This window comes from Schistocerca gregaria, chromosome 2, assembly GCF_023897955.1.
Source record: "Schistocerca gregaria isolate iqSchGreg1 chromosome 2, iqSchGreg1.2, whole genome shotgun sequence".
Lineage (NCBI taxonomy): Eukaryota > Metazoa > Arthropoda > Insecta > Orthoptera > Acrididae > Schistocerca > Schistocerca gregaria.
Window position 1 is genome coordinate 600,785,332 of NC_064921.1, and position 24,591 is coordinate 600,809,922.

General features: G+C 43.5%; 1 protein-coding gene across 1 annotated transcript in view; it reads left to right on the forward strand.

The window, feature by feature from the left end:
- The window catches only part of LOC126334543 (lysosomal acid glucosylceramidase-like), a 138,615-nt gene extending 114,566 nt beyond the window's left edge, over window positions 1-24,049 (forward strand). Inside the window, exons 9-10 of the mRNA XM_049996908.1 lie at window positions 3,985-4,274; window positions 23,860-24,049. Coding sequence (XP_049852865.1) covers window positions 3,985-4,274; window positions 23,860-23,977 — 408 coding nt within the window. The 3' untranslated portion in view covers window positions 23,978-24,049. The remainder of the gene's footprint in view (window positions 1-3,984; window positions 4,275-23,859) is intronic.
- Window positions 24,050-24,591: the final 542 nt, after the last annotated feature.

Below are 24,591 nucleotides of genomic sequence, written 5' to 3' on the forward strand. Positions count from 1 at the left end.
ATGAATTTTAATACCTACTCCGAATTTTTCTTTTGTTTCCTTTACTGCTTGCTCAATATACAGATTGAATAACACCGGGGAGAGGCTACAACCCTGTCTCACTCCTTTCCCAACCACTGCTTCCCTTTCATGCCCCTCGACTCTTATTACTGCCATCTGGTTTCTGTACAAATTATAAATAGCCTTTCGCTCCCTGTATTTTACCCCTGCCACCTTTAGAATTTGAAAAAGAGTATTCCAGTCAACATTGTCAAAAGCTTTCTCTAAGTCTACAAATGCTAGAAACGTAGGTTTGCCTTTTCTTAATCTTTCTCCTAAGATAAGTCGTAAGGTCAGTATTGCCTCACGTGTTCCAACATTTCGACGGAATCCAAACTGATCCTCCCCGAGGTCTGCATCTACCAGTTTTTCCATTCGTCTGTAAAGAATTCGCGTTAGTATTTTGCAGCCGTGGCTTATTAAACTGATAGTTCGGTAATTTTCACATCTGTCAGCACCTGCTTTCTTTGGGATTGGAATTATTATATTCTTCTTGAAGTCTGAGGGTATTTCGCTTGTCTCATACATCTTGCTCACCAGCTGGTAGAGTTTTGTCATGACTGGCTCTCCCAAGGCCGTCAGTAGTTCTAATGGAATGTTGTCTACTCCGGGGGCCTTGTTTCGACTCAGGTCTTTCAGTGCTCTGTCAAACTCTTCACGCAGTATCGTATCTCCCATTTCGTCTTCATCTACATCCTCTTCTATTTCCATAATATTGTCCTCAAGTACATCGCCCTTGTATAAACCTTCTATATACTCCTTCCACCTTTCTGCCTTCCCTTCTTTGCTTAGAACTGGGCTGCCATCTGAGTTCTTGATATTCATACACGTGGTTCTCTTCTCTCCAAAGGTCTCTTTAATTTTCCTGTAGGCAGTATCTATCTTACCCCTAGTGAGATAAGCTTCTACATCCTTACATTTGTCCTCTAGCCATCCCTGTTTAGCCATTTTGCACTTCCTGTCGATCTCATTTTTGAGACGTTTGTATTCCTTTTTGCCTGCTTCATTTACTGCATTTTTATATTTTCTCCTTTCATCAATTAAATTCAATATTTCTTCTGTTACCCAAGGATTTCTAGCAGCCCTCGTCTTTGTACCTACTTTATCCTCTGCTGCCTTCACTACTACATCCCTCAGAGCTACCCATTCTTCTTCTACTGTATTTCTTTCCCCTATTCCTGTCAATTGTTCCCTTATGCTCTCTCTGAAACTCTGTACAACCTCTGGTTCTTTCAGTTTATCCAGGTCCCATCTCCTTAATTTCCCACATTTTTGCAGTTTCTTCAGTTTTACTCTACAGGTCATAACCAATAGATTGTGGTCAGAGTCCACATCTGCCCCTGGAAATGTCTTACAACTTAAAACCTGGTTCCTAAATCTCTGTCTTACCATTATATAATCTATCTGATACCTTTTAGTATCTCCAGGGTTCTTCCACGTATACAACCTTCTTTCATGATTCTTAAACCAAGTGTTAGCTATTATTAAGTTGTGTTCTGTGCAAAATTCTACTAGGCGGCTTCCTCTTTTATTTCTTAGCCCCAATCCATATTCACCTACTATGTTTCCTTCTCTCCCTTTTCCTACACTCGAATTCCAGTCACCCATTACTATTAAATTTTCGTCTCCCTTCACTATCTGAATGATTTCTTTTATTTCATTGTACATTTCTTCAATTTCTTCATCATCTGCAGAGCTAGTTGGCATATAAACTTGTACTACTGTAGTAGGTGTGGGCTTCGTATCTATCTTGGCCACAATAATGCGTTCACTATGCTGTTTGTAGTAGCTTACCCGCATTCCTATTTTATTATTCATTATTAAACCTACTCCTGCATTACCCCTATTTGATTTTGTGTTTATAACCCTGTAGTCACCTGTCCAGAAGTCTTGTTCCTCCTGCCACCGAACTTCACTAATTCCCACTATATCTAACTTTAACCTATCCATTTCCCTTTTTAAATTTTCTAACCTACCTGCCCGATTAAGGGATCTGACATTCCACGCTCCGATCCGTAGAACGCCAGTTTTCTTTCTCCTGATAACGACATCCTCCTGAGTAGTCCCCGCCCGGAGATCCGAATGGGGGACTATTTTACCTCCGGAATATTTTACCCAAGAGGATGCCACCATCATTTAATCATACAGTAAAGCTGCATGTCCTCGGGAAAAATTACGGCTGTAGTTTCCCCTTGCTTTCAGCCGTTCGCAGTACCAGCACAGCAAGGCCGTTTTGGTTAATGTTGCAAGGCCAGATCAGTCAATCATCCAGACTGTTGCCCCTGCAACTACTGAAAAGGCTGCTGCCCCTCTTCAGGAACCACACGTTTGTCTGGCCTCTCAACAGATACCCCTCCGTTGTGGTTGCACCTACGGCACGGCCATCTGTATCGCTGAGGCACGCAAGCCTCCCCACCAACGGCAAGGTCCATGGTTCATGGGGGGAGGATCTGTGGGGATATGAAATGTAATGACCACACAAGATCAGTCATAGGAAAAGTAAGCGGTACACTTCATTTTACTTGTAGACCAGACCAGTGGGAAATTGCAGTCAGATGGTTGTGACTTTCAGATTGTATGATGATGGTCCATGAAACTGTTTTGTTCTTGATGTTTCGTTCAGGGCTAGTCCTGGATCCTCAGAGATGCTCCTGATTCTACTGTGACTTGCAATCGGGCGGTAAACCTAAGCAGAATCAGGAGTACCTCTGACGATGTCACCGCAGCTCTGGACAAAATGCTGAGGACAAAACAGTTTCGTGCATCATGACTGAAATACAGAGGGTAATACGGAACGCTGTGCTGGATCCGAACGGACTCGTATCACTAGCAGTCGAGATGACAGGCATCTTATCCGCTTGGCTGTAACGGATCGTGCAGCCACGTCTCGATTCCTGAGTCAACAGATGGGGACGTTTGCAAGACAACAACCATCTGCACGAACAGTTCGACGACGTGAAGCATGGACTATCAGCTCGGAGACCATGGCTGCGGTTACCCTTGGCGCTGCATCACAGACAGGAGCGCCTGCGATGGTGTACTCAAAGACGAACCCGGTGCACGAATGGCAAAACGTCATTTTTGTCGGATGAAACAGGTTTCTATTTTCAGCATCATGATGGTTGCATCCGTGTTTGGCGACATTGCGGTGAACTCACATTGGAAGCGTGTATTCGTCATCGTCATACTGGCGTATCACCCGGCGTGATGGTATGGGGTGCCATTGGTTACACGTCTCGGTCACCTCCTGTTCGCATTGACGGCACTTTGAACAGTGGACGCTACATTTCAGATGTGTTACGACCCGTGGCTCTACCCTTCATTCGATCCCTGCGAAACCCTACATTTCAGCAGGATAATGTACGACCGCATGTTACAAGTCCTGTACGGGCGTTTCTGGATACAGAAAATGTTCGACTGCTGCCCTGGCCAGCACATTCTGCAGATCTCTCACCAACTGAAAACGTCTGGTCAATGGGGGCCGAGCAACTGGCTCATCACAAAACGCCAGTCACTACTATTGATGAACTGTGGTATCGTGTTGAAGCTGCATGGTTAGCTGTACCTGTACACGCCATCCAAGCTCTGTTTGACTCCATGCCCAGGCATATCAAGGCTGTTATTACGGGCAGAGGTGGTTGTTCTGGGTACTGATTTCTCAGAATCTATGCACCCAAATTGCTTGAAAATGAAATCACATGTTAGTTCTAGAATAATATATTTGTCCAATGAATACCCGTTTATCATCTGCATTTCTTCCTCGTGTAACTATTTTAATGGCCAGTAGTGTACTAATGTTACCTGTTCTAGAATATTGCTTTGTGGGACCTATCCTACTTTGCCTTCACTTTCCTGAGAGCTGCACTGTCCTACCGCGAGTACGAGACTAAGAGATGCAGTCGTGTTTGGCCTCCCTTGTTGAGATGTGTTCTGTGTGCTGCACAGGTGACGAACCACTGGACGTCTGGGTGGGAGGACTGGAACATGGTGGTGAACACTGAGGGCGGCCCCACCTGGATCGGCAACCCCGTGGACGCGTCCATCGTGTCAAACGCGACGGCGGACGAGTTCTACAAGCAACCCATGTACTACGCCATCGCCCACTTCTCGCGCTTCGTGCCGCGCGGATCCCGGCGTGTCAGCCTCCAGATGGACGCCGACGCCAGCTCCACCGACGTCGAGAGCGTCGCCTTCCTCACGCCTCAGGATGACGTCGTCGTCGTCCTGCAGAACAAGTAAGCCGGAGCTCTCTCCGCAACCTGAGGTCGAGTTGTCAAGTCCATACAGTTTCACACTAGTCTGGCTGTGCTTCTTTACTCTCCAACATGTGGCACGTACGGCTGTCGAACTGAGTTGCAGAACTGTTGTCGTTTGATCGCCCCGTATTTTGTTACCTCATTTACGCGAGTGTACAGAATAGTTGTTGGTTGAAAAAATGGTTCAAATGGCTCTGAGCGCTATGGGACCTAACATCTGAGGTCATCAGTCCCATAGAACTTAGAACTAGTTAAACTTAACTAACCGAAGGACATCACACACATCCATGACCGAGGCAGGATTCGAACCTGCGGCTGCGCGGGATAGCCGTGCGGTCTTGGGGGCCTTGCAAGGGCTCGCGCGGCTACCCCCGTCGGAGGTTCGAGTCCTCCCTCGGGCATGGGCGTGTGTGGTGTCGTTAGCGTTAAGTTAGTTTAAGTTAGATTAAGTAGTGTGTAAGCCTAGGGAGCGATGACCTTAGCAACCATATGAACTTATTAAAATTACTGTCTATCCTGCGACCGTAGCGGTCCCGTGGTTCCAGATTGAAGCGCCCTGAACCGCTCGGCCACACCGGCCGGCAGTTGTTGATTGATTTTTAGATAAACTAAATGGCGCATCTGTTTCCTGTGCTATGAGTAGGCCTGTCTTCCAAATTAACATGATTCTCTTCACATCACGATGTAATAGTCACTGATTCGTGGATGGGGAATTGCAAAGTAGTAACAATTTCCGCATGTTGCAGCACTGTTGGAGGGTCTAAAATATAAATGCGAACGTTCGTTTTCCCCTCGGCCAAACCTAAAAATCTGAGCCTTTGCCAGACAAACAGACCCAGATGATCATAGCGCTGTTACCAAACTTAACCTCACAGACTCACGGAGTCACGTTACACCACAAAACCACATCTTTGTCAGCACAGATCAATTATGGTGTTGGTTACTATAGTTGTGGCGATGTTATGATTCTATCCTGAGTTCTGTATCTTCTGGTCAGCAACAAGGTCATAAAAATCAATTCCTACAGACTATCAGTAGAGGGGTCATAATCACTGATGGCAGCATTCCTGAAATTGATGACATCAGTATCTGTTCTTTCTCCGCATTAACTGACACCAGTATCTGACTGTCGGTCAATATCATTATTTCCAGAATTCTCCCATCACCCATCGGCCTGTAGCCAATGACATCACGCGTTTTTTCAAAAACGTTGAGTAACCAATAGCGTGAAAGCTTGGCCTTTCACCCATCGAGTAATTTTAATCCTTTTTAGTTCGATTGCGTGCATACTGTCATTCCTTTGCAGTCTGTACTTCAGGGATAACAGGCTCCCACTGATTTCGAGAAACATGCTCTCCCTTTCAGCTCAGTGTTCGCGTATCTGTTATAAGAATTTAACATTTTTTGCCTCAAAAATGTCTGAACGAGATGATGCCGTAGCATCAGTGTACGCAATGTATGCACACATGTATCAGGTTTGTGTGGAGATGGTATCAACACCAGCATAAGATTTTACACCAGCCAGTGTAAAAATTTTGTCACCGTGTATACCACAGTTATGCAACATATAGACCATAGACATAACTCACAATGAAGACGCGTTGCTCGCTACTTTGCGTTTGACACACATGGAGGTTACTGCTGGGTGTGTGACAGCTGTGTGCTGTTTCCTGCTAAGTGAAGGACTTGTCCACAGCTGTGCTTGTTAGGTGGTGACATAGATGTTTGCGTGTCATACTGGACCTGCTGTTGTTCGACTATGCTCAGAAGGAACTGTCTGCAGCCGAAAGAGCTCCTAACCCAATGTTGGGTCAGAACATTTGCATTATCAAGCAAACAGGAAGAATACTGCTTGACAATAAGTGGTTATTACTGTAACTGTCGATTGTAAATTAATGATATGTACACTCTAAGACAAAAAAAGATGCAATACGAAGGATTTATATGAATGTGGCAGAAATCGGTTGAAGTTACACACATGTACAGACAAAAATAATTACAATTTCAGAAACAGTGGATGATTTATTCAAGAGAAAGAGCTTCTCAGACTGAGCAAGTCAGTAATGTGCTGGTACGCGCCTGACCCTTACACAAGCAATTATTTGCCTTCGCATTGATTGATAGAGTTGTTGGATGTCCTCCTGGGGGATACTGTGCCAAATAATGGCCAAGTGGCATGCTAGATCGTCAAAATTCCATGCTGGTTAGACGGCCCTGCTCATACTGCACCAAACCTTCTCAACTGGGGGGAGATTGGCGAACTTGTTGGCCAAGGTAAGCTTTGGGAAGCATGACGATAAGCAGTAGAGACTTCCACTGTGTGCAGGTAGACATTGCCTAGCCTAAATGTAAGCCCAAGAAGGCTCGTCATGGAGGACAACAAAACAGGACGTAGAATATTGTCTATGTATGGCTGTGCTATAAAGGTGCCAAACGTGGCAGCCAAAAGAATCCTGCTATGAAATGAAATGGCTCTTTCGACCATCTCTCCTGATTGTGGGGCCGTTTGACAGGTGACAGTCAGGTTGGTACCCCACCACTGTATGGGGCGTATCCAGACATGACTTTGCTGGTCATCAGGGCTCATTTCGTAGTGGGACTCATCACTGAAGACAATTCTAAGGCAGTCAGTGAGATTACAGGTCCCTATGACCAGCGCTCCGGACAGCAGTGGAAAATCAACCTGACTGTCACCACCATATAGCTTGACAACCAGGAGTGGGAGCCACTCATTTCATATGATGATCCCTTTGGTTGCCAACCATCGTACCATTACGGTAAAGTGGTACATCGATGATATTCTACACCCTGATTTGTTGTCCTTTATGGCAAGCCATCCAGGGCCTACATTTCAGCAAGATAATGCCTGCTTGCAGTCTTTGTGCTTGCCAAATTCTACCTTGACCAGTAAGGTCGCCAGATTTCTCCCCAGTTGGGAATGTGCGGATCATTATGTGCAAGGCCCTCCAACCAATTCTGCATTTTGACGACCTAACTTGCCAATTGAACGCAGTGTGGCACGATAACCCTCAGGAGGACATCCAATAAAACTGTCAGTCAATGCCAGGCCGAATAACTGCTTGCATAAGGGCCAGAGGTGGATCAATACGCTATTGACTTGCTCAGTTTGTGAAGCTTTTTCTCTGGAATAAATCATACAATTTTTCTGAAGTTGTACTCGTTCGATTGTACATCCACACATACATTGCACATGTGCAGCTTATATACTATAGGAAGATACCTTGACTGTATAAAATAGCAATGTCACAGCAAACTTTAAAATGTCAATTGAATTGCAGCAAATTTGGAAATTGGTAAAGATTGATGGGGTACATGAACGAAAAAAAAACTAAGTACTTTATGCAAATATGTATGTGTCTGCTGTGTAAATAAAGAAAAAAAGATGTATGCGAAGTAAACAATAAGTATTCGCCCAAACAGCACTTGAGCAAGAGCTAATCACAATGTTGCTACAAAGCATGTACTCAAAATTATTGTAATTATTTATCGATCATGCACTGTTGCTCTCAGCCAATAGCTACAAGGCTCATCTGCTCTTTGGGAATTTACTCTCCATTCTAGTTTGGTGCTCTGTGGTGACAGGATTAGTGTATGGATCTCGAGAAGACACGTCTTACACCGCTCTCTGTCCACATCTACATTAAAATATTCGACTGAAATCGCGTTTTTTGCAGGTTTCAGCCTGTTTCGTCACATTCACACGGATTTCTATCGAGTCAGTGATTGCTAAAGCCAACGAACTTGCCACAGACGTAACATCAGCTCCTATCAGATCACCGAAAAGCTGTCAGACTTGGCTAACACCTGGATGGGTCACCATGCAGGTCTACCGAGTGCTGTTGGCAAGCGAGGTGCACTCAGACCTTGCAGACCTTGTGAGGTCAATTGAGGAGTTACTTGATTGAGACGTAGCGGCACCGGTCACCACATGGTCCTCTGTGTCCGTCCGCAGCTCGTGGTCGTGCAGTAGCGTTCTCGCTACCCGCGCCCGGGTTCCCGGGTTCGGTTCCCGGCGGGGTCAGGGATTTTCTTTGTCTCGTGATGACTGGGTGTTGTGTGATGTCCTTAGGTTAGTTAGGTTTAAGTAGTTCTAAGTTCTAGGGTACTGATGACCATAGATGTTAAATCCTATATTGCTCAGAGCCATTTGAACCTCTGTATCCTCATCCAGCGATGCTTAAGGGCTGAGGATGAGTTGGCGGTTGGTCGGTACCACTGGTCCTTCAAGGCCTCTTCAGCTTTTATGTGTTTGTCTTTGAGTGACTGCTAAAACATATCGAAGTTGGTGAAAGTGCATACACATGGAAGCCAGCACCACTCAAATGACATTGCTCATGGGTATTGTCATAAAAAAGAATATGTTTCTCCTCCTTTAATGTAGCACTAATGTGTACTATTTGTTGGAGTCAGTGTAGTTTGTTAAAGCTGAGTACAGACAGAACATGGTTAACAGTAATAATTACGTTAGCATGAGCTCGTGACATCCTTGTCAAGTGATCCAGCAGTAAAAAAGTAGTGGAACAGGCCAAAATTGGTAGACATAGCTGCCTCATGATAAAATAACACCATCAGAAGCACTGCCTCTACTATCCACCATGTCTGTAAGCATGACCCCCATCCTTCTCTTGATGCCACGCAGCCAGCCAGCACGAAGCGCATTTCGTGAGGTGCTGTGGCGACTTGATACAGACAACTGCATCATCTAATGCAAATTCAGCATGAACCTAATTTTCAGACGTCGATTCACAGCAGTATTTAGTGCTACTCAGCGCCCAGTTACAACCACCATTGGAGACCCACGTTCACGGTGTCCGGTACTGAGACAGACATGTTTTCCCTGTCTCCATTTGCACGTGAAACAGGAAACTAAATTACTATAAAAATATAGATATTTTTTTGTATGCGTGCCCTGAAAGAAAATCACACGCACACACCATCCATTGATACATACACTAAACAAATATTCTCTATGTAAATGTTTACGCTCTATAATTGGACCGAACATGAGGGATAATCATGCATAAATTTTTACGGAAAAAGTTGTAAACTTAAAGATCTACATGGAAATTCCACAAGGATGTGCAGCAGAAGGGCTAGTAGCATGCACTCAAGACAGATGTGAACTTCTATAACCATAATGTTATGCAGGGAAGTAAGTCATAAATTTAAACTCCTCAAATGCCATCGACTAGACGATTTGCAGGAAGTAACAAAGCTAATTGTTAAAACCATAAAAGATAATTTATACAGCTTAAAACCGAGGGAATAGCTGGTTTAACAGCAATTCAGAAGCAACCATAAAAGAGATAATTTACAGAAAAACCGAAGTAGTAACTGGCTTAACAGCAATTCAGAAGCAACCTGCTGTCATATTCCAATGGTGAGCCTCTGTCTGCCTACAGTAAGCAATAAGTGCATAAAAGCACTGTTAATGTGTTTGTATACTGTAAATGTAGAAAACTGAAGCCAAGTAAATGAAAAATAGAGTATACGACGTAGACAGCTGCCATAAAGGAACGAAAAGTGACGTCATGGCCATGTGGCCAGCTTTACAAGCTCTTAGTAGGCAAAGACTTAAGTCAGGTCAACAAACTCTTTTAGTTATTATTGCATGCAGATTGCCAGCTCTCTAGGTATGTACAGCTATTCTTTGTACCAGCAAAGAAAACCGCTGGGAAACGAGAGCTTTTGCCAGCCATAAATAACTGCAAATACCCACACAGTGGAGTACTAATCGAAAAATGTTGGAGTCGAGACCATTTACTGCATTGAGGAAACGTATGACAGGGACACAACAACCATTTTTGCAGATTTTAAAACCGATGGAATAACAACTTTGACGGTAATCCGGAAGCAGTCCACAACAGATTGCTGTCATATTCCAGTAGGGAGCCTCTCTCTGCATACAGTAAAAAGAAAATGCCAATCTATGTGCAGTGTTCTACAGTTTGGCTGCTGGAGTAATAAACCCCTAAAAACACAGTTAATGTGATATTTATATGAATAAAAAGCTAAAAGTATCGACTGGGTACTTTTCTCAGAAACAACATTCCACCTACAGGTCGAATCATATGTCTTGTGTAAAGCCCAATGCTTATGTCATTGTGCAAGTGTTATATTAAAGCAGCGTGTGATCCATTTCTTTCCACGGTAAAACCAAGCAATGTTATTTTGTAGGCTTCTGTCTATAGTTGTGGTGTTGTTTTAACAGTGGTCTTAAACAGGAAATGCTCTGTGCGAGTTGCCGACCGGTGTGGCCGTGCGGTTCTAAGCGCTTCAGTTTGGAACCGCGTGACCGCTATGGTCGCAGGTTCGAATCCTACCTCGGACATGGATGTGTGTGATGTCCTTAGGTTAGTTAGGTTTAACTAGTTCTAAGTTCTAGGGGACTGATGACCTCAGAAGTTAAGTCCCATAGTGCTCAGAGCCATTTTTTCTGTGCGAGTTGTTCAGAGTGAATGCTAAGGAGCGACTAGGCCGAGGTCTCCGTGGGGCATGTGATATTGCATGTGTTGCGAAAATACAGATGTAAGTGCCGTGGCGCAGATCGAGTTTTCAAAATCGGTGACAGTGGTGTGGATACTTGAAATTTTGAGAAATCGATTAGGCCAGAGTGCTCACACTTGCATTTCGGCAACACATGCACTTTTGCATGGTGCCGCAGGGCCCGCTTCTGAGCACCCATGCTAAACACATCTCACAGAACATTTCCTGCATATGGACTCTGTTAAAAACATTCCACAAGTATAGACAGGTAGGTGATAGTTTGCGTTTGGTACACTGATTCTATTTTTTCTTGTCTTCAGACCCACGAAATTGCTTGATGGTATTGTGGCAAAACATATGTTTCTTCTGCTGCTTCAGTATAACACTTGTGTAGTGACATTGGCATTGGTATGCACAAAATTCAAGTCGACCAGTGGGCAGAATGTTTGTTCTGACAAAAGCACCTAGTCAGCACATACACATGTACTTATAACATTAACTGTGCTTTCAGGGACTTCTTTCTCCAGTAGCTAAACTGCAGAAAACCACACACAGGTTGGTATATTTTACTGCATTTAGGGAGAGGCTCCCTATTGGAATCTGACAGCACATTGCTGTAAAGTGCTCCCAAATTGCCGTTGAACCAGTTAATCTATTGCATTACATTATGCAGAAACAGTTGTAACGTCCCTATCATATGTCCCTAACTGCAGTAAACGGTCTCGATTCCAATATTTTTCGATCAACACCCTAACATATGGCTATTTGCAGTTTGTATGACTGGCGAAAAGTCGCTTCCTCCCCAGTAAGTGTGTTTGCTAGTGTTGAGAATAAGGTCGAAGTATAGTAAGAGGAATAGAAGGAATAGGAATACGTCTTTAGACTGCATGTCATGTGAAGGGACAAGCAGAGACTTGCAGAAAAAGCGAGTTATGTCGAATAATTTAATGTAGATATGCACAGAGGACAGTGTAAGATGTGTTTTCTCAATACTCACACTCTACTCCTGTCACCTCATAGCACTGACCTAGAATGGAGAGCATCTTGCCAAACAGCAGATGAGCCCTACAGTGATTGGTTGAGAGCAATAATGCATGATCGATAAATAATTCCGATACTTTTACGTATAGGCTATGTAGCAACATTGTGATTAGCTCTTGCTAAAGTGCTGTTTGGGCAGAGACCTGCAAATTAACGTCAGACAGTTAATTATTTACATTGCACGTATCTTTTTTCTGCGTTTACACGGCAGATACACACCCACCCACATAAAGTTATCACTTTATTTGCAGGTAAATCTCCATTTTTCTGTATCCTACAAATTTTTTACCGATTTTCAGATTTGCTGCCGTTCGACTAACATTTTGCAGATTATCCTATATGTCATCATTAATTTATACTGTCAAATTATCTTATTGTGGCATATATTTGACATTTGTGCAGTGTATATGAATCATAACTGAGGTGTACACACCTGCATTGTTTGTGTGCATACGTGTTTGCATATGTGTGTGAGCCCGCATCTCGTGGTCGTGCGGTAGCGTTCTCGCTTCCCACGCCCGGGTTCCCGTGTTCGATTCCCGGCGGGGTCAGGGATTTTCTCTGCCTCGTGATGGCTGGCTGTTGTGTGATGTCCTTAGGTTAGTTAGGTTTAAGTAGTTCTAAGTTCTAGGGGACTGATGACCATAGATGTTAAGTCCCATAGTGCTCAGAGCCATTTGAACCGTGTGTGTGTGTGTGTGTGTGTGTGTGTGTGTGTGTGTGTGTGTGTATGTGTGTGTGTGTCTGCGCGTCCATGTGTGCTGTTATTGGTTGACAGGGTTGAAAAAATAAAAGGAAATTTATTGTATATATTTATTTAAGTATATATGTCATTAAATTACAGAAATAGCCATCTATCGTATATCCTCGTATATTCCTTGTGACTGCTTGACAGTTTAAATAAACTGTGGCTACGATGTGTCCTAGTCCACCACAGGATTAGAGGCTGTTTGGGCTGTGGGTGGTTTCTGCTGTGGCTGTGCTACGATATAATCGAATGACAGCAGGTCCCATAGGTAAGGAGACATTCAAGTTCTCATCTGTAACAAGCACAGCTGTGGAGAAGTTTGTCTCTTAGCACGAAGCAGTGCACGGCTGCCAATAGCCTGGCAGTAGCCTCTATGTGTCTCAAAGCCTAAATAGCAAGCAATGAGGCTGCTTTGTGGGGTATCTATTTGGTTTATACATGGCTTAATTGTGGTATAAACGGAGACATAAAATTGCATGCCAGCATACAATTTTACACTCGGATTGACGCTGTCAAGATGGCGACATGATACTTGTATCATGTCATCGCAACGCCATGTACATACCGCATTTCCTGGTGTGACACTTTGAGATCATTCAGATACTACTGGGGACAAAAAATTGTTATAACAAGTAGGTGAGCACTGAGCTACAATGGAGAGCAATTAGCTTATAAGGAATGGGAACCCCTTCATACCAGACAGCAAAGAAATCAAGATGTACACGCAACTGAACTATAAATATTAAAATTGATTGTGGAGTGGGGGGGGGGCCAAGCTTGCAAGCATTTGGTTTCCTGGGGCCCCTCCGTGTTTTCGTAAAAACGCGATATGTCTTTGGCTATGGGAAGATATGGGAGGGGGAAATACCAGGAATAAATGTTATTGCCTGCGTGTCACATGGTGTCGTCAGAAATTCCAGGAAAAGATCTGTTTCTGTTGTCATCACTTTCAGGAACGTTAACGCCAGAAAAGTGCCTACATCAGCGATAATATCCAGAACATACACTGCCCCTCTTCTCCCGTCCTATCACGACTCTTTGGTTCAGAGTTGAGATTGAAGTCTTCTGCATTTATTTCGAAGGGCTATGAGTGGTAATTGTATTTATGGGTTTACTGTATCCCCACATCACAGACCCATTATTTACACAAGACCTGGGTTCACATAAACCTTCTCTTACTGTGTGACATATCCTATTATGTTCTATTTGGAGTTGGTCAATTCTCTCCATTGGATCTGTGTGACTATAAGCAAATTTTTTATGATCGCCCATTCTGATCTGAGGCTTTTGGTCAAATAATATGACTTATCGTATTTTTTAACTCATTCTGAATTCCTCAGCGACCCCTACGGACTGATGGAGTTACTCTTTCAGAGCCCGTATCACATGCAGGACTCCAACTGACACTGTAAATATTTTGAAGTATCGTTTCCTACCAAAGATTATACTTTGCAAAATTGCTATGGCTGGAGAATTGTTAAAACTGCTCGCACAATTCATCATTATACTAGCTGTGCTTCTGTCATGTAGCTATTGAACAGTTAAAATTACACACAGCTTTGGCCACTATAGTAGAATGTTTCGATAACTGTGAGCTGTGTGTGAAATTACAAGTATCAGGTGTCATATTGCCTCTAGACACGACTCATAGCATACAGTCATATCGTCCATTAATTTCAAGCTTTTTTTTTTTTTTTTTTTTTTTTTTTTGAGAAGACGATCGTACACATACAATGGTGCATCTTTTTAAACGATTTTCTTTCAAAATAAAAGTGCATTATAGCTGTCTACTAGGGCTAAAGGTGAGAATAAAGATCATTGAGTTAGTTAATTATTTGTATTCTGTTTTTGAGGTTTAATAACGTCGTGGGAAGGAAAACCAAAGAAAAGGACAAAAGCTACAGGAACGGGATTGCAACTGGACGACCGGTAATGAATCTACAGTGTACTGAACAGCCAGCTGGCATCTATTAAACCAGATACAGCAGTACGAGCACGTGACAGTACTCGGAGAGCTATAGTTGTATGTCGAGCAACACTTGGACTGAAAATTCAAATGTGTGTGAAATCTTATGGGACTTAACTGCTAAGGTCATCAGTCCCCAAGCTTACACACTACTTAACCTAAATTATCCTAAGGACAAACACACACACACCCATGCCCGAGGGAGGACTCGAGCCTCCACCGGTACCAGGCGCACAGTCCATGACTGCAGCGCCTCTAAGGCGCGGCTACTCCCGCGCGGCACACTTGGACTATGGATACGGGCAAGGTCGACTTCAGGAATATCAGCGTTGCGTGCGAATGCTATCGCCTGTAACGAGTCTCTCTAATCCTTAGCTCCTTTACAGCTAACAGCTAAGTAAGTATGCTACGTGCACTGCAAGCAATATGTAATTAGCGCGCTCTCACACAGGGTTATCCTTTAAATGACACAGATATCCCTGTGTAGATAGAACAGTGGTTGAAAACTTTGTTTGTGCAGTGTACGTGTTACAAATATTTCTTATTTTTTCCGTTACAAAATGGTCTTGAAAACTGACGGCTATATAGCCATTTATTTGGTTTTTAACGACAAAACATTGGGTTCTCGAAAGCAGGTGACTACAAATGCAACTGTTTAATATTTAACACCAGATCAGTTGCTTCTGACATTCGCGACTTTTCTTTATTAAATTAGTCTTGCTCACGACGCTTTTCGGGAAATAATTCTCATCGCCAATAGGGCTTTCTTTATAAGACCTTTATGTACAGGATGTTTACAATTCCTATTACAGGCTTTTAGGGGTTGTAGGTAAGGAACCCATGTCCAGAAATGTACATTTTGGATGTAAAATAAATTTGAGGATCACATCAGTTTTAAATCTCTCGCTTCATTGAATGCTCAAAAATTGAGAAGAGAGCTCCGTCATCAGTCCTCGTTGTAAATATATGACCTAGCATTCCCGTCCAACTATAGAAACGGCCGCAGGTAACTGATTGTTCGGAAACTGAGAAAGCTGACTGAGGTGCTCCACACGGACGCGCCACGCTATCGACTAGTCAGAGGGCGTCGTTCGCCGCAAAGAAGAGAACCCGACGGCGAGGACTCGAAACCTTACATATCCCATGGTCTCCTCTGCAGCACACGGTCTAGAGCTGTGTGTATATCGTGAAGCGGGAAATTTGAAAGTGATCCGACTTATTTTACATCCAAACGGTACTTTTCCAGGAATGAGTACCTTATGAAAACTTAGTCTACTAAGTCTCCTCTACCACCATAAAAGCCTGCAACAGGAATTATGACACAGTGGTTTTAAATACGACTTCATATTGCAGCAACCAATTTAGACTGTTTCGTCATCATCTGGCAGGCCAGGACACAGTAATGATAAGAGCAAACAGATTCTCTGCATGAAATGAGGTGCATAATACTATAATCGTATTATATAATTTTTCACCTAATTTATAGCTCAAAGTGGCATGAGCCACTTGTCGATGATTCAACGTAAGATAAAAATATTGTGAATTCCGTGGAAGGAAGTGGAATTATAAACACAAGCACAATACACAGGGTGTCTGGGAAGTTCTTGTACCCCTTTTGACCTTATACAATTGGGAAAATAAATCGTTTTATGGTGTCAGTACTTCGAAGCCGACGAAAAGCATTGTTGTCGTTTTATTTTTGTTTTGTTTTTTGTTTCAACTGTGAAACAATGGCTGACGTGTGGAGGTACATACTGCTGAGGAGCGACTTGTCACGTGTGTGTTGGTGTACCGACGTCTACACACACAGCAAAAAATGACGGAGATAATGGGTGGGTTTAGAGATCGATTTGGCGAGCCCCTACCTCGTATAGCAGTCCCGATTGATTGGAAGAAGTGTGTCTTTGTTCCAGGCAGGGTGAAAGACAGGCCACGTAGTGTATACAAGAAAACGGCAGAGGAAACGTGTGCTGCCATCTCTCAGTCAAACAGTCTCCAGTGAAATCCATTCGCTAGAGAGCAGCTGAACATCAAGCACCGATGCCAAAACTGCATGTTCACATTAAAACTACTTGAAAAAAATTCTGACGTTTGTGAATAAATTATCTGACAACAAGTTGTAACAGCTAGTTGTATCCTGCTGTGCTCTGTTTCCAAATACCGTATCTTGCTCAAGAGCGTTATTTTCTGATGAATGTAAGATGTATCGTTATACACACTGGAGGAATATGATTTTCTTGTTTAATGGAAATTCCCATTATACGCATAAGTTGTGAAGGATCGTAAATTTTAGAATCATTTAAAGGAAGTCTGTGGTGAGTAGAACGTAAATATCTTTATCATGCAATACTAGTTGGTGGCGATAGTAACTTACCGCGTGTAAACTGGGACGTCTACGGATTCACTGCAGGAGGTACAGACAGATAGTCTTGCGAAGTACGTTTGAACATTTCTTTCGGAAACTTCCTTCAGCTCCGGCCAGGGTGGCCGAGGGTTTCTAGGTGCTTCAGTCTGGAATCGAGCGACCACTACAGTCGCAGGTTAGAATCCTGCCTCGGGCATGGATGTGTGTGATGTCCTTAGCTTAGTTCGGTTTAAGTAGTTCTAGGTTCTAGGGGATTGATGACCTCAGAAGTTAAGTCCCATATTGCTCAGAGCCATTTGAACCAACTGTCTTGAGCAGCAAGTTTGAGAAACCAGACGCAGCGGACGCAGTGGAAATATTTTAGACCTTGTAGCTACAAATAGGTCTGACCTTATCGATGGCGTCAGTATAGAGACGACGATAAGTGGGTGGTGACGTCATTTTTGCGACTATGGTTACTGACGTTAACATATCAATCAAGGAGGCTAGGAGAGTATTTCTGCTGGAAAGAACAGAAAAGAAGTTGCTCGTACCTCGCCTAGCCAATGAATTGCCATCATTTAGTTCCCGTATGGTGCTTGTAGAGGAATTATGGCCAAAGTTCAAACGGGTTGTAACTTCTGCTCTGGAAAAGTATGTGCGTGGCACGTGGATTAAGGACCAGAAAGGTATCATCGTAGTTTAACAAAGAAATTCGGAAAATGCTGAGGAAGCAAAGGCTGTTGTACTCCTTTTCCACAAAAAGAACGCGCAAATGACGACAGGAAAAGGTTAGTAGAGATTCGTGCGTCCTTAAAAAGATCTATGCGCGTTGCATACAACTACTACCGTCATTTATTAGTAAAAAATCTGGCGGAGAACCTGAGAAAATTCTGCTCCAGCCAAAGCGCTCAGCCTCGGCTCACATTTCTGTCAGCGCCAGCCACGCAGCCATACCGTGTGGAGGGGGAAGATGGGAGCTGCGAACGCGACACGTTTAAAATGCAGTGCATGTGCACTGCATACTGCTTGATTTTGTGTTTCAGATTTCTCAACAATGTAGGTCACAAGCAAAAGAAATTTTCAGGATTATTTAATTATTTTTGGCGCGCTGTAGACATAATATAATTCTTATGTTGTACAGACTGCCAGCATTCGGAGAGTCGCAAACAATTTTACTGAGTTTCGCACTCAAGCTATTACGTAATCGTGACTTACTTAGTTTCATAATCCGTTCACACAAATGTGTATGTCGAAATATTGTAGCACCTTTGCAACCTCATTATGGAGAACTTGAAACGCTACCTGAGGAAAGCAATGTAGACTTTCAGGAACGTTTTAACGTAAAAAGATTCGTCGTTAAAACTGGAATTACTTTGCAGGTAAATCAGTTACATCTGCACATTTACAGGAGCGATTTCAACTGAAACGGCAAACGGTGACCAAAAATGACCAGGAAAAGACGTAAAATTTACAGTTCTTCAAAATTTTCACAAAACTATTCTTGCAATTATTTCAATGCCTCAATGAATTCTTCAGACCTAGAATTTTATTCAAAGAAATTGGGCTTAGTGAATTGGACTGTCTTTGTGATAATGTGTCCCTTCTGCGACGCGTTTTTCTTTTGGAATGCATTCCCATTAATTCAAAATAAACTTAACTAGCAATGTCTTACAGTGGGCAGTGGGCAGTCAAGTCCACTTAAAATGCGAAGCCTGCACTCCATTTCGGCTGTTCTAATTCTCATTCCTGCATTCCTTTTTCCTTCCTAAATACAGCAATAGCTAATTTAAAATTCAAAAATGGTTCCAGGCATGCTCATTGACTTAACCAACACACTTTACAATGGTATATGAAGTCTCCAAACTCTTCATTCAGTTCTACTGAAAACTGTTGCAGCTGGCAGTGGAATAATGTGTGTGAGTATTCGTATATCCAGTTACTTCAGCGTGCTGCAGGCCTAATTATGTAACACAAAGTGTTTTTCAACGTAGAAAACAAAGAATCCCGTTCATTTGTTGTCAATGAAATGTTTAAATTCTTACTGCATGGTAATGTGATGTGATTTCATAGCAAATACACAATACCAATCGTTTATGCGAAATAAAAATTCTCATCACTCTCTTTTGTCATTCCAATTCATTTTAAAATATTCTGATGCTGGATCGCTTGACTACCTCTTTTTGTGCATACGTTCACTGGAATTGTGAACGTCTTTCATGTTGTTGTTGTTGTGGTCTTCAGTCCTGAGACTGGTTTGATGCAGCTCTCCATGCTACTCTGTCCTGTACAAGCTTCTTCATCTCTCAGTACCTACTGCAGCCTACATCCTTCTGAATCTCCTTAGTGTATTTATCTCTTGGCCTCCCTCTACGATTTTTACCCTCCACGCTGCCCTCCAATACTACATTGGTGATCCCTTGATGCCTCAGAACATGTCCTACCAACCGATCCCTTCTTCTAGTCAAGTTGTGCCACAAACTTCTCTCCTCCCCAATCCTATTCAACACTTCCTCATTAATTATGTGATCTACCCATCTAATCTTCAGCATTCTTCTGTAGCACCACATTTCGAAAGCTTCTATTCTCTTCTTGTCTAAACTATTTATCGTCCATGTTTCAGTTCCATTCATGGCTACACTCCATGCAAATACTTTCAGATACGGCTTCCTGACACTTAAATCTATATTCGATGTTAACAAATTTCTCTTCTTCAGAAACGCTTTCCTTGCCATTGCCAGTCTACATTTTATATCCTCTCTACTTCGACCATCATCAGTTATTTTACTCCCCAAATAGCAAAAATCCTTTACTACTTTGTGTGTCTCATTTCCTAGCCTAATTCCCTGAGCATCACCCGACTTAATTCGACTACATTCCATTATCCTCGTTTTGCTTTAGTTGATGTTCATCTTATACCCTCCTTTCAAGACACTGTCCATTCCGTTCAGCTGATCTTCCAAGTCCTTTGCTGTCTCTGACAGAATTACAATGTCATCGGCTAACCTCAAAGTTTTTACTTCTTCTCCATGGATTTTAATACCTACTCGGAACTTTTCTTTTGTTTCCTTTAGTACTTGCTCAATATACAGATTGAATAGCATCGGGGAGAGGCTACAACACTGTCTCACTCCCTTCCCAACCACTGCTTCCCTTTCGTGTCCCTCGACTCTTATAACTGCCACCTGCTTTCTGTCTTTCATAGCACCAACAAATAGTGAAGGTTAAAAGGTGCCTGCAGCACGATTCTGGCCTTACTCCGAGAGTTGTGCCGACCGAATCATGCTGCACCGCAGTGATAAATGAAATGTCGCTCTGTACCGGCTAGTTCTGGGAAGGACGGAGCAACGCCGAGTGATAGGCCAGCTCTTGGCCAACCGGTGGCCCGCACGCGCTGCACACGTCACGGTCGGTCGTGCTCTGTGGCAGTGGCCCCTTCCCTAGTGCACGTTAGTAGCTAATCTCTCGCCCAGCGCAAAGTTTCAGGCGATTGGAAAAAAGTACAGGTCCCTCCTGTACCTAAGAAGGCCAAAATCACAGAACCGAAAAAGTACAGACCAATATCCCTAACTGTGGAGTGCTGCAGAATCCTTGAACACATTCTCAGTTCGAGTGTAATGAATTTACTTGAGACCGAAAAGCTTGCGTCCACAAATCAGGACAGTTTTAGAAAGCATCTCTCGTGTGAAAGCCGGCCGCGGTGGTCTCGCGGTTCTAGGCGCGCAGTCCGGAACCGTGCGACTGCTACGGTCGCAGGTTCGAATCCTGCCTCGGGCATGGATGTGTGTGATGTCCTAAGGTTAGTTAGGTTTAAGTAGTTCTAAGTTCTAGGGCACTAATGACCACAGCAGTTGAGTCCCATAGTGCTCAGAGCCATTTGAACCATTTTCTCGTGTGAAACACAGGTTGCACTTCTCTCCTATGATGTATTGCGAACTACGGATGAAGGGCAACAGGCAGATTACATATTTCTAGATTTCCAAAAAGCATTTGACACGGTGCCCTACAGCAGACTGTTAACGAAAGTACGATCATACAGTATGGGTTTCCATATACGTGAGTGACTTGAAGACTTCTTAAGGAATAGAACTCAGCACGTTGTCATTGATTGTGAGTGTTCATCAGAGACAAGTGTATTTTCAGGAGTGCTCGTACATGGAGATAAGGCAACTACATGAGTCATCTGGATTAGCAGTTTATTTAATCGTATGACTAGAGCCCGCCGTCGGGCAGACCGTTCACCGGGTGCCGGTCTTTCAATTTGACGCCAATTCGGCGACCTGCAGTCGATGAGGATGATAGGCTGATGATGAGGACAACACAACACCCAGTCTCTGGGTGGAAAAATTCCCCGATCTAGCTGGGAATCGAGCCCAAGCCCAGAGGATTGACAATTTGTCACGCTGACCATTTTTTTTTTCATTTTGTTCGTTGTGTTTGGCCGTTGCGGACGTCACGTGATATCCGTTGAAGTTCGTTTGTTGCTCCTTCCACTCAGTGTTTTTATTACAGAAGCCAACCGGCTCTCTGGCCGAACACGCAGAGGTTCCGTGCCGGCGACCATTCAGCTGCCGGGGGTGGACAGCAGTACTCAGCCGTGATACTGCTCTACTGCATCAGTTCAGCGGGCTGTTTAATTGGATGTGAGCAATCGTGAAACCTAGTACGTGGTGACGTTCATGTTCAAAACCTCTTGCAAGATGATAAAATCTAAGCTACTGGTGATTTTTCCTTTATCACTTCGACTGTGATGCGTCGTTCTTGTAGCAGCAATGCATCCTTTTGTCTTCCGATTCCCGATATGGTCTGCCACACAGTTCTTCGTCGTTCACACTCGTCTTATCTCGCTCAAAGCGCCTGCGTCACTCAACCAATGTTTCATATAATGATCCATTGTTACTGTACTCTTTCACCAACACAGTATGTACTGTTGCAGCGTAGTTTCCCTTCGAATGCAGGAAACGAATTTTTGGACGCCATTTTGTTTTGCCTCCTCTAGCTGCAGGGTGCGGTGCTGTGGTGCGGAGATTAGCGTATCTACCAGGACTGCAGGCAGATACTTGCAAACAGAGATATTAATTATGTAACTTTATTTTTTCGATGTAATGTTTAAAACTACTTGACTAGACTTGTTAATGTTGCAAATTGTTGTCAGTTTCTCGCAGGATGTACACAGTAGGGGCACAAATCACACAAAATAATTTCTGTTTCCAATGGTGGAAATATAACCATAAGACAGATGGTAAAGCTTGTAGCTTTATTTTGGTTAGTGGGCATCGTCTAATAAAGTATTGCAATCCTGTCGCTTGTGACATTTCCCTTATCCTCTATGTGTCAAAATCAATGAAATGAGATTCTTAGTCGGAAGTGAACAATTTTTACTTACAATGTAGCGTAAAAGAGACCGGGATTATTTTTTTGCTTTTTATTGCGCCTGCACTTGAGACTGATGTTGGCAGAACGGGAGAAGTCTTACCTGGCGTGACGTGTTACCCTATGCATCAGTTTTCTGATGATGACCAGTTGGTGGGAAGCATGGAAAGTGTACAGGAGTGTTTACTCTACGCAACATGGATCTCAAGTTGCTGCAGCATGCGTCACTTAGATTTTGCGTTCTTCTTGACAAAACTCCGTCACAAACATTGGAAATGTTGCCGCAAGCCTACAAAGCCAAAACACAAGTTTTGAGAGGCATATACGATTTCAGGAGGCTGAAAATGACAGTTCCGATGCTTCACGACCCAGAATCCTATCAACTTCGAACACTGAAACCAATGTGAACACATTTGATGTCAAGTTGCGTAAAGACCGTCGTTTATCGTCAAGAAAGATTGTAGGGATTAGAATTTATCCTATGGATCACCAAAAGACATTGTATGAAATATTGTGGGGTACAGAAAATTTGCAGCAAAGTGGGTGAACAGAAGGCCCACCACGTGATGGCGTGTCAACAAAGGAAGGGAAGGCCTTAGCGAGAACCAGATTTCTTGGACAAAGTCATCACATGCAACGAATGCTGGTTTCATCATTATGACCCAGAGACGAAACGGGACAGTTCCCAATGGAAACATCATTTTATCATGATCATCATCATCATTCGTAGATTGGATTGAGTAAAAAAATTGGACTGTGTAAAATTTGGAACTTTGTGCGGGAACTGATGACCGTGAATTTGAGCGCCCCACAAACCAAACATAATCATCATCATCAACAACATCATTCCAATGAAACTTGAATGTCCACGACACAAAAAGGCCAAAGTTAAACTAAGTGCAGGAAAAATCATGCACCTTGTCTTCTTCGATAAGCAACGCATTGTGTACGAGCACGTGGTGAATGAAAAACGTACTGTTAATGCTAATTATTATTGTGGAGGGGCCATTAAGGAGGGTGGATCCTTCATCAGAATAATGCACCAGCTCATGACGCGATCAAGACTCAAGAAACAGTCACCGCATTAGGCATTGAGGTGATGCCACATCCACCTTACTCATCTGACCTAGCGCCATGTGACTTCCATCTATGTCCTGCAGTGAAAAAAGAGCTTCAGGATTTTTATTGTCAGAGTAATCGGGAGCTAAACAACGAGATTACGGGTGTACTCAACCCACTATCACAAAGGGGCTTCAGGGAGTGTTTCGAACCTTGGACTGAACACTGGAATCGTTGTATTGTGTCCGAGAGAAATTACTTGGGTGTCTGTAATGGAATTTGAATGAAGGTGAGCAATGTTTTCCACTAAATAATTAATACAGTTATTTTTTGATACCTCTTCCTATGTACAGGCCGATCGAAAATATTTTTTGTCAACTGCAATATGGCGGTCTATACAGGCTCACTTCAGTTCTGTTTCAGAGTGCTGTTTCCGGTTATTCTAGAGATCAGTGCCCATTGGTATCTCTGTTTGCGTGGTAGGCTGTGTACTGACCACGTTGTGTGTGTGTCTGTGTGTTGTCAGGCAGGAGACGCGGCGCTCCGTGGTGGTGTCGGACCCCCAGCTGGGAGAGGCGTCGCTGTCGCTGCCTGCCCACTCGATGCACACGCTCGTCTACCAGCGTGCCAGCAACACTGTGTGAATGCCGCTTCTACACAGCACTCTTGAAACACACTTGTATTACTGATTAAATAAATACACACAGTGAAAAATCCTTGTTTTGTGTTTCTGTGTTGTACTGCGACTTCCAGCAACCCTACTTCCCGGAGCCACTCTGTAGCAATTCTGGACGTGTGGGGTGTCACGTTGTCCTGCTGGAATTGCCCAAGTCTGTCGGAATGCACAACGGAATGAATGGATGCAGGTGATCAGAGAGGATGTTTACGTACGTGTCACCTGTCAGAGTCGTGTCTAGACGTATCAGGGGTCTAATATCACTCCAACTGCACACTCCTCACACCATTACAGAGTCTCCACCAGCTTGAACAATCCCCTGCTGACATGCAGGGTCCATGGATTCATGAGGTTGTCTCCATACCCGTACACGTCCATCCGCTCAATACAATTTGAAACGAGATGCGTCCGAACAGCAACGTGTTTCCTGTCATCAACGGTCCAGTGTCGGTGTTGACGGGTCCAGGCGAGGTGTAAAGCTTTATGGAGTACAGTCATCAGGGGTACACAAGTGTGCCTGCCGTTCCGAAAGCCCATATCGACGATGTTTCGTTGAATGGTTCGCATGCTGATGCTTGTTAA